At 56.5% G+C, this 10,772-nt stretch overlaps 1 protein-coding gene across 1 annotated transcript; it reads left to right on the top strand.

Annotated features, from left to right (window-relative positions):
- The first annotated feature begins 5,080 nt into the window (after window positions 1-5,080).
- Window positions 5,081-6,490, top strand: KCNJ12 (potassium inwardly rectifying channel subfamily J member 12). Its single transcript, XM_010215848.2, has one exon. It carries the CDS (start codon window positions 5,100-5,102, stop codon window positions 6,387-6,389), a length of 1,290 nt encoding a protein of 429 aa, XP_010214150.2. The 5' UTR covers window positions 5,081-5,099; the 3' UTR covers window positions 6,390-6,490.
- The last annotated feature ends 4,282 nt before the right edge of the window (window positions 6,491-10,772 follow it).

Below are 10,772 nucleotides of genomic sequence, written 5' to 3'. Positions count from 1 at the left end.
GATCCGCCTGGGTCCTCGTGGCTAAATCGAAGTGACGGACGGGGCAGGCGATCGGAGGTCACGCAGCTTCGGCGTTCGGAAAATCGCTGCTCCTCTCCTATCGACCAGGAGTACCTCGAGCGACGGCGCGGGGAGCACAAATCGGCCCCGTGCCTCAGTTTCCCCCTTGTCCCCATGCACGGGGTGGGGGTCTGTCCCCTTGACCCCGTGTTCATTCCACTCATGAAGCCCGTGTTGCCCTGTGGCATGAGCTGGCATCTTCTCTTGCGGGTGTTTTGTTTGCACTTGCTGGGGCTCCGTTCTTGGGTTTTGGAAAATGATTCCTGGCTCTTCTTTTCGTGTTTCCCTGATCCCAGGCTCTGTAAAGGGACAGAGGAGAGACAGCAACTGGCAGCAACTTGAGTGTCGCTGTCTTAGAAGTGCCCTTTCTGGTGTCCGTGCCTGCTGCTCCAGGGCTGTAGTGGAATGATGCCTGAGCATGTCCGGGAAGGGAAAATCCTGAGAAAAAGGTCATTTCCAGCACTTCCATGTGCACCTGGTGGGACTGAGGCTTCCAGGGCTTCTGCCTTGGGCTCTTGGTGCCCAGCGGGTGCCAGGGCTGGGGGGAGGCCGGTGAGGGGGATTAAGGAGCTGCCCATGGAGGGGGGAGCGGCGCCTGCTGCCCCAGCTGCCGTTACATAACCCTGTCACGAAACCTCCAGCATCCGAGGCAAACGGCTCCCGGGCACCCAAATGCAGCCCTGCCGTGTCCGTCCCCACGTCCTGCTGCTCTTTGGGGTCATTTCTGCAACCTGCGGATGGGCATCTGGGGGGAGCCGAGACATGGGAGCTGCCCTGTCCTTCCGAGCATCCCCTGGGATAGGGGGCTCTTCTCAGAGTGCTCTGGAGGAGGGAAAGGCCCCAGAAACCCTGGAGCTTGGGCTGAGCTGGATGGGTTTTTTATTTACAGGTGGTCGCTGTCATTAATGTGTAGGTTCAGAGAAGCAAGGTGTTGCCCTGAGCCACCGATGTGATTGCTTTCGCCTGGTGCCAAATCCCTGCGATTTCAATTTGTTGCATCCTCCCATCCAGTCCTTCTCACCCCCCCAAAAAATCTCCCAAATCCCCTTCAATCTCCTCCGATCCCCTGAGGACGGCGCCGGCGCTGGGGGCTCCCGATCCCGGGAAGGGCCTCGGCAGTGGCAGTGCCGGGAGCGGTGTCGGAGCGGGCTCCGCTGCCAGCTCCCGCACATATAGGGCACCCCGGAGGCTGTAACCTGAGCTCGCCGGCACTTAGACCGGAGCGCAGCGCCGTGCGGCTCAGGTCCCCGGCGGGTGCCGAGCGGGACACCGGGGCGGGCAGCGGGAATCGGCGCCCTCGCCGCGGCTGCAGCGATCCCGCCCTCACCGGGGTGAGTAGGGCCCCCACTCCATAACGGCTCCTTCGGCCTCCTCTCCTTCCTCCTGCTGCTTTGCGCCATACCAGAGCTGTAAGTGGGGCCAAGGGGCTTTGGAAGCGCAAGGTGCAGGGCCCTGGAACTGGGAGAATCCCTGCGGATGCTGGGGAGAGGCTGTTTGCAGCCAAGCTTGAGGAGCTGCTAATGCCTGGGCACAGCGGAGACATCCTTGTCTTAGTGCCCGGGAAAGGCTGAGGATGCCTGGCAGAGAGGTAGCTCCCAAGCTGACGCATCGTGCTGCTTCCCAAAAAGTTCCAGATATCCATTCCCAGGCACAGGCTCTGCCCACATGGACAGTTTCCCTGTTGCTGGAGACTCTGCTCCTTGGCGGGGAGGGTTTTGTGTTGCGCTTTGGGTGCCTGGGAAAAGGCTCCATGGGGCTTGCTTTGACCTGGGCTTGGAAAAACAACGGGATGGAGAAGAGCTGGGCCGGGAGAAGCAGCTCGGAGACATTTGCCCTCGGGGTCCTGCTTTTTCCCTTCCTTCCCACGGTGCTTCTGAGCTGCTGGCGCTCCTCCGGGCCCGCTCCCTCCATTCCCGGGCTTTTGACACGCGCTGATCGGGAACAGCCTGTTCCCGGTGAGAGCCCACGTCAATGGGGAGCGGGTGTCCGGAGCCTGGGGCAATGGCATAACCTCGATGGCACCAGCCAGGAGGGATCGAGGGACCAGCACCTGGACCCTTCCAAGGTATTGCCCAAAAATGCCACCGGATCCATGTGGCCCAAGAACGGGGCTTGTTTGGGGATGGGGGAGCTGTAGATCCCATTGTGGAGGGATTTGGGGCTGTCCTCCCAAAAAATCCTATAGGCAGCTCCGTCTCTCCCTTCATCTCTGCTGACACTCCGGTCGGACCGTGGTGGTTGCTGTTGCACAGGGGGGTCTGGCGCATTCCCGGTACAACATGGAGCGTGCCAGGAGCCTGGATCCGTGAGGATGTGATGCCACGGGACGGATACCCCGGGCGCTTGCAACTTCCCTTCCCCCTCGCTAAATCCCTGGGCCGGCGCAGGACAGGCGGTTACGGGACTCGCCCGGAGGTTGGATTTAAGGAGATTACAACTTCTCCCCCCGGATAATCTAGAAATTCAATTAAAACTCGCTGCGCCGCGGCCGGGCGGCAGCAGCGCCCCGGGCCCCCCGCAGCCATGGCCGGCGCGCGCCGCGGAGCCCCCCCCGGCCGGGCGCCAGGTAAGGGCAGAGCCCCCGGCCCCGCAGCCTGGGGGTCCCGGGGGGCCGCGCGGGCGCCGGGGGGACCCCAGGGTGCTGGTGCCGTCCAGAGGGTCCCAGCAGGGTAGGGGGGCAGCCCTGGTGCTCTGGGCTGGGGGACACTCGGGTGTCCCCTAGGGCCCTGCGTGTCCTTGGTCCCTGTGCCTCAGTTTCCCCCTGGCGTGAGTCCCTTCGGACGCTGGATACCCACGTCCCTGGCATTACCGAGTGCTTCCCATCCCTATGCCCATAGGGACAGACTCCGTTCATCCCCTCTGCGCCCCATGGGCTCCATGGGGTCCGGCCCTCCTCGCAGCTCCCGGATTTCTGTATTTATCGGAAGCGCGCAGGGAGCCAGCGTTGCGGGAGCCGCTGCTCCGGCATAACACAGGCAAGTGGAGTTGCCCGGCCCGCACAGTGCAAGAGTTAGGGCCTTTTTTAAAATAAATGCAATTAGGAGAGCGGCTGGGCTGGCTCTTGCTGCTCCACGGGACGCCGGTCACAGCAGGGACTGTGACCGCTGGGGATGAGCAGGGGGTCCAGCTCCGCAACAAGAGCAGGAGAGAAAAAGGAGGAAGGAAAGAAAAGGAACTGTAAGAGAAAATGAAAAGAAGGTAGGAAGGAAGGAGAAAGGAAGAAAAGAGAAAAGGTAAGAAAAAGGCAAATGGAGGGAAGGAAGGAGAGAGAGAGAGAAAGAGAGAAAAAGAAAAGCAAAAGGAGAGGAAAAGGAAAAAGAAAATGAAAGAAAGGAAGAGGAAAAAAAAGAAATAAGGAAGAGAGGAAGGAAGGAAGCACGGAGGAAGGTGAGGAGGAGGAGGGAGGGCAGAGGGGGAGGTGAGCGATGCTGCGGGGGAGCAGAGGCTCCCCCCGAGCGTCACCCCGGCTGCAGCTCCGCAGCCGCCGCGGGCTCGTCTGCCCTCCCAGCATGGCTAATCCCGACCCCAGCTAATCCTCCCACAGGTCACCCGGAGCTCACGGCATTTTATTCACTTCTCAAATGCACGGAAAATTAATTAAAAAAAAAAAAAAGCGAATCCCTGCAGCGGAGCGGCCGTTCCGTGCGTCCCTCCATGCACCCCTGTGGGGACAGCAGGACGGGTCCGCGAGCCGAGCAGCTCCGTCTTGCTCAAAATTCTCAGTGTTCGTTAAAGCTGGAGAGGGAGAAAGCCTCAATAAACCGCGGAGGAAAACTCAGGAGAGGAAAACTTGACCCAAGTGGAGTTTGTCCGTGTGGGTCTGCAGGTAGATCAGAGCATCCCAGAGCATTTGCAATGCAAACGGATGTGTCTGGACTCCAGCGTGGGGAAATGTTGGGAGTGGAAGGTGGAGGGCACAGGGGTCCCGGTCCGGGGCTGGGGCAGTTTGGGCACGGTTGAGGCCGGTTTGTACAAGGGGAACACACGGTGCCGTGTCTCGCTGCGCTCATCGAGCTCGGGGCACCGGCCACCCGCCTCCGGGCCTCCGTGTAATGGAAAGGACGAGCTTGTCCCTGCGTGTCCCCAGGCTCTGGAGCTGATTGTGGGAATCGAGCGGATCGACCGGGCCGGCGGGTACTGAACGGCACGTCCGGCCCGGCTGGGCTCACTGCAACGCGCCTGCGGACGGGGATCCTGCCACAACGGGTGGCACCGGGTCCCCAGCTCCATGGGGCAGCTTCTCCTCCTGAAACCCCCCTTGCAATCCAGGCTGGAGGTGCTGGCAGTGCCAGGATGCACCCAGATGCCCCCCCTGTGCCAGAGGCTCCAGGACGGCTCTGCGTCCCCCAGCCACTGTGATCCCATCCTAGGACTTGGCCGGCAAAAACACATCTGTGACCGCAGGTGGCCACATTTCCCAACGGACGCGTTGGGAAAGTTGCTCCTCGGGACATCTGTCCCAAGCGAGTGCCTTCCAGGGGCCTTCCAGAGCGGCTGCTCGTCGGCCGTGTCCTCTCCCAGCCCCGTGCCTGGGGACGGAGGTTCGGTCCCCACGGCTCCGCGGTCTCCAGGGCTGCTTGGAGGTCGGGCGGGCGCCGCGGTGCCGGGCAGGGCTCCATCTGGCACGGGCAATGAGAACCAACGGAGCCGGCTCCGGGCGTCCCTTATTTATATCCCTGCATGGAGCTCGCAGCGTGGCCTGGCCACGGGGAGAGCGCAGGGACGGGGTCCCCAAAAGCAGCCGCTCATCCCGGCGCTGTGTGTCCGTGGGTACCGCTCACATCCCGGGACCCGGAGCTCCGCTCACTCGCTTTTTGGGGAGAAAAGACCAGGCTCCCGAGCACGGAGCACGGTAACGGCCGTGTCCTTGTTTTCTCATTGCAGAGTCTCTCACGGGACCCGCTTGGTGACACTGCGGCCGAGACGAGCAAACTTGGGACTTCTCCAGCACAAGCGAATCTGGGGGGTGGGCAGGGGTGGGCCAGGGGGGCGCCGGCAGCCAAAAGACCCTTCTCCTTCACCGTGGGCTTGGCTCAGGGATGACCGCGGGCCGAGTCAACCCTTACAGCATCGTGTCCTCCGAGGAAGACGGCCTGCGGCTGACCACCATGCCAGGTATCAACGGCTTTGGCAATGGGAAAATCCACACGAGGAGGAAATGCAGGAACAGGTTCGTGAAGAAGAACGGCCAGTGCAACGTGGAGTTCACCAACATGGATGACAAGCCTCAGAGGTACATTGCAGACATGTTCACCACCTGCGTTGACATTCGCTGGAGATATATGCTATTGCTCTTCTCGCTGGCGTTTTTAGTGTCCTGGTTATTGTTTGGCCTGATTTTCTGGCTAATTGCACTCATTCATGGAGATCTAGAAAATCCAGGTGGAGACGATACCTTCAAGCCCTGCGTTCTGCAGGTCAATGGCTTTGTGGCTGCTTTTCTGTTCTCCATCGAGACCCAAACGACTATTGGTTACGGATTCCGCTGCGTGACGGAGGAGTGTCCGCTCGCCGTCTTCATGGTGGTCGTGCAGTCCATCGTGGGGTGTATAATAGACTCTTTCATGATTGGTGCAATAATGGCAAAGATGGCCAGGCCCAAAAAACGGGCCCAGACATTGCTTTTCAGCCATAATGCGGTAGTGGCAATGCGAGACGGAAAACTCTGCCTGATGTGGAGAGTTGGGAACCTCCGGAAAAGCCACATAGTAGAAGCCCACGTACGAGCTCAGCTAATTAAGCCCAGGATCACAGAGGAAGGGGAATACATACCGCTCGACCAAATAGACATCGATGTGGGCTTTGACAAAGGCTTGGACCGTATCTTCTTGGTGTCCCCCATCACCATTCTCCACGAGATCAACGAGGACAGCCCCTTGTTTGGGATCAGCCGCCAGGACTTGGAGACGGACGACTTTGAGATCGTGGTCATCCTCGAAGGCATGGTGGAAGCCACGGCCATGACGACGCAGGCTCGGAGCTCCTACCTGGCCAGCGAGATCCTGTGGGGCCACCGCTTCGAGCCTGTTTTGTTTGAGGAGAAAAACCAGTACAAAGTAGACTATTCTCACTTCCACAAAACCTACGAGGTCCCATCCACGCCTCGCTGCAGCGCCAAGGACTTGGTGGAGAACAAATTCCTGCTGCCTAGCACCAACTCCTTCTGCTATGAGAACGAGCTGGCCTTCATGAGCCGCGATGAGGAAGAGGAGGACGATGACAGCAGGGCTTTGGACGACCTGAGCCCGGACAACAGGCACGAGTTCGACCGGCTTCAGGCCACGATAGCGTTGGATCAGCGGTCGTACAGGAGGGAGTCGGAAATATGACTCTTGGCCCTTCCACTGACTTTGCCGAGGGTATTTTTTTTCTCCTCCTCTAATCTCTTCCCCTACAACCCGCTCAAATTATGCAGAACAATGCAAGTGCCATAGGAATGCTTGAGAAATTAGTATTGTTCTTAGTTTTAAGTTTCATTGCAATAACCACTGGCCGGGCTGCAGGAGGGCAGGGGCGGCCGTGCAGCGTCCGGGGCGCTCCGGGCGCCGGGAGCCCGCGGCCCCGCGCGCAGGCGGGCAGGAGCGGGACACAGCGCGAGCCAAAAAGAGGAAAGATCAGGAAACAAATCTCTTCTCTTTCTTTTTTTTCCTTATTTTTTTCCATTTTTTCCCCTTTTTATAACTGAGCAACAGCAACAAGAGAAAGGGGCTCCTTGGGCAGGCAGTGCGATTCCATTGCACGAGAACACTTGAAATAACCCGCAACGCTAACGTGCTCCTTTTTAATTTGGGAAAAAGGGCAGCGGGGCGGGGAGGGAGGCGAGAGGGTTTTAAAGTTTTTCAGCGTAATGTTTGAGAGACTGTTTATCAAAATAATAATTCATAACAACAACAATAATAATAATATTCAATCTGAAAGAAAGTGATTTGGTATTTTTTAAAAATGAGCAGGGAATAAATAAGCCTCTGGGATTCTTTGTGAGGGCAGATGTAAGAGTGAAGAGTCAAGTTTTTATCAGTTTTGGAGGTTTTTTCTTTTTCCCTGGCCCAGCTCCATGGGCAGGGAGCAGTGAAAGGGGTCAGAGCTCCGTGGCAGGGAAAGCAACAGGAAAATAATAGAAAGCTAATAGGGAAAAGTCAGATTGCAATTGAAAGAATCCTGGGAAAGACGATAATTAGCCAATTCCAGGAAATATTTGTCCTCGGGCTGGAAGTGGGGTCTGAAGGCAACCCGTAAGTGAGGCCGTGGCTAAAGAGAAGGGACAAAAAGCACAAAGAGCAGTAGGGAGAGTGCAGGAATCCAAGGCTTTTCCCGGTGTATGGATCAATTTGGTAATTTCCCCTTGAACAATTCAGGTATTTCTGACGTGGAAGCACATGGAAGATCTGTCTTGCTCGCTCGCACTTGGAGCTGGGGCTGCTCCAGCACCAGGCTGGTGTTCCGGAATTGCCCGTTCCTGTAGGAATTTGCTCCTTGCCGAGTCCCGGTGCATCGTGCCTTAGGGATGTGCAGCGGCCCCGCGGCAGGGGGGACCTGGCTTCGCATTTGGCAAAGGGAATTTGGGGTGTTGGGGGGGTCAATAATTCGGCACCGGGACTCGCACTGTCCGTTGGGGCAACTCTTGGGGTTTTTGGTTAAAGAGAAAATCGCTTCTCCGCAGCCAGTGCCAGGGCTGGGGGAAGAAGGGGCCGTTTTGGGGCTCCATGGGGAAAATCCAGCCTTGCGGCACTGGCGGGAAGTGGCGGGCGGCGCATTGGGGAGGGGAGATGCAGAGAGATGTTGTGTGCGCACTACTTATTTATTTTTTTAAAGAAAAGATGCTTTTAAGTGGTTTTAGGTTCTTTTGAATAAAATAATAATTATATATATATATATATAAAAGGTGCACATCTTGCTGCTGTAGGGTTCTCAGAGGGTTAATTTCTTTATAAATATATATATATCTCACAGTAAATATTTGTACAAAAACAAAAGATAACTAGAGATGTCTTTAAGTAAATTATTACTTAAAAAAAATATATGATTGTACAGTGTTACCTGGGAGAATAGAATAATATATACAGGTGTATTTTTAAACTACTGTGTAGGAGGCTGGGAAGGGGAGAGCCACTGGCCAGTGCATTTCGGACCCTCTCCAAGCCCCTGTGAGCCGGGTTCTCTTCTCTAGACTGTATAGCCCTAGGCGTGCAACATGCTGTTACATAATGTATAAATATTATTTTTGCCTACCTGCGAGTGCTCGGAGCTACTGATCTTTTCGCTACCATCAGGGATCGTTAGAGGGCTGCCCGGCGACTAATGGGTTGTCTTATTGCATTAATTTTCTAAAGAGGGGGAGGGAAATTTGAAAGCAAAGCAGAAGCCCAAGCGCCGTGTTGGTTTGGGGCACATGGGGAGGAGGGTGATGACGGCAGGGTGAGAAAACCCTTTTTGGAGAGTTCTGTCCCTTGCAGCCAAGGCAGTTGTCCCCCTGCAAAGCCATTTCCCGTGAGCTGGGGACGTTGCCCTTGATCCTTGGAGGACCGCGGGCATCCTGGAAAGAAAAATCCTGCTAATCCCCTTGGCGCGTGGCCCGACGGGGTGCCCAGGGCGGGGGATGAGGCCAGTGTGGCCATCCTCATGGGCAGAAAGGTCCCTGTCCCACCAAGAGCACCCAAAGAGCATCCCTCACCTCCCCTTCCTGCACCGCGCTTCCCGGCAGGCTCCAAGCGGGAGCTGTCAAGCCGAGCCGGAGCGTCCCCAGCCACCCTTGGTGCCCCTAGGGCAGGAACAAGCACTTGGCACTTCACCTTCCACACGTCGGCACCCGCTTGACCTTCAAACCTTTTGTAGGGCATGAATCCAGAGCCACCTTTTCTATCTTTAATAAGGCAGAACAAATAGGTTTATTTTTAAACCCTCCTGCTCTTTCCTTCTCTCTTGTGCTGACAACCAAAATAGTCCCCCCGCCATCCCCATCCCAGCTCCCACCCACTCTCCCACCCCTCCGAATTCAGGGATGCTGCCGTGGGAGGGGGGAATGCCCAGGGCCGGATCCGGTCCTGCTCAACATGAACAGCTGTGCACATCTGTCCCCAAGGCCACGCTTGGCCCGTGTGGCTCCCTGGGGACCAGCAGCCGGTTTGTGGGGGCCACTTGGATACTGGGAGCACTGGTGTCCCCAAGGGGAGACGGGGTGACCGCCTGCAGCGGGGGGAGATGCCGGCGGGAGCCATGGAAGTCTCTGCACTTTTGCCACCTCCAGGGTTTCTCTGTGGCATTGCACATATATTTGGGATATATGTGACAATGTGTATATATATTTGTAAAATGTATTTCAAATGACGAAACTGGCCAATTTTATGTTCTTTTAAATATATTATATATATTATATATAAGAGTCTCCAAAAGATATAAATAGCCTAGAGAAAATAATATAAATATGTAATAAATGTATTTTGATCTATTTAAAACACCTCGAGTCATGCAGTTATGTTTGAAAGACCCCAGCAGCTCTCTGGCCATGGCACTCTTTGAAAGCCTTTTACCTGCGTCTGGCCATGGGGCACAGCAGGCTCCAAGCGCTGCTCCCTCCAGGAATGCCGGGGCCGGGAAAGGCGCCGGGAGAGCGGGCAGGAACCAGGCAGCCCTCTGAGATCGCCCAGAAAAATCTTCCCCAATGACCTTCGTTGCCCTTGGGCAGCAGGAGGATCTGTTTCCTAAGGGTCTTGCCTTTGCCAAGGACACCTTAAAGGTCTCTGATGGGACGTCCCGGCCAAAGTAAATCAAGGCACGCGCGGCGGACGCTATTTGTGGAGAGGTCAAGCGCCCTGAGGACACGGAGACCATGGATGAGCCATCCTGGATGCTCTGACTTGCTTTTGCACCCGCGTTTTGCTTGTGTAGCAAGAGGAGTTGTTAATACTAATGTCCAGACCGGTCCCAGATCTGCATCCAGAGTGGTGGCCAATGGCCACTGGTCCCCTGGGCCGGCCGGCTCCATCCCTTGCTCCGTGGGGAGGCTCCATGTGTAACAAATCCCTGCCAGCCGCTGACGCCAATCACCAGAGATGGGGCCAAGGAGAAGCATGATTTAAGAGCGCAGCCTGCTTAATTTATCACCGAGGAAGACTGAGAGGTGACTTGATTGCAGCATTTGTCATGGGGAGAAAACACTGGTACAAAGAGGTAACTTAATCTAGCAGGGAAAGGCATAATAACAACGTCTTCCTGGAAGCTGCAGCCAGACAAATCTATCTTAGAAATAAGGAGCGATCTTTTAATAATGATTAGCTATTAGAACAAGCTACCAATCTCTGTCTCTTAATGCCTCTAAATCTGGACCAGATGCTTTTCTGGAAGCTTTTCTCTCGCTACAGAGAAGAGCGAGGGTGCCTGGGGAAGGCAATGGCCTCTTAGGGATGCGCTGGAGGGGAAGCATCCTGACTCTCTCCTCAAACGCAGGCTGGGAACGGCACAAAAACGAGCCCAGAAGCAGCTCGGTAGGTTCTGGTGCCCGGGCTCTCGGCGTCGGCTTTCCTGCTTGATGGTGCTTTGCATGGCAGAAGGCATCGCTCTGTTCGGGGAAGCGTTTGGCGATGCTCAAGGCTGGAGCTCCCGGGGAAAGGGTTGCGCTGCCCGGCACTGCCTCCCGCAGCCGCTGTTGGAGTGGGATTCCCGGGGAGCCGAGCTGGCTTTTAACAGCCCCGGTGCCTTTGGTTGCCACCTGGGCT

Source organism: Tinamus guttatus, unplaced genomic scaffold, assembly GCF_059628265.1.
Source record: "Tinamus guttatus ecotype Peru unplaced genomic scaffold, ASM5962826v1 Tinamus_guttatus_pri_ptg000291l, whole genome shotgun sequence".
Taxonomy (NCBI): Eukaryota; Metazoa; Chordata; class Aves; order Tinamiformes; family Tinamidae; genus Tinamus; species Tinamus guttatus.
Note: the sequence above shows the minus strand (reverse complement) of the source record. Positions and strands in the feature narration are given on the sequence as shown.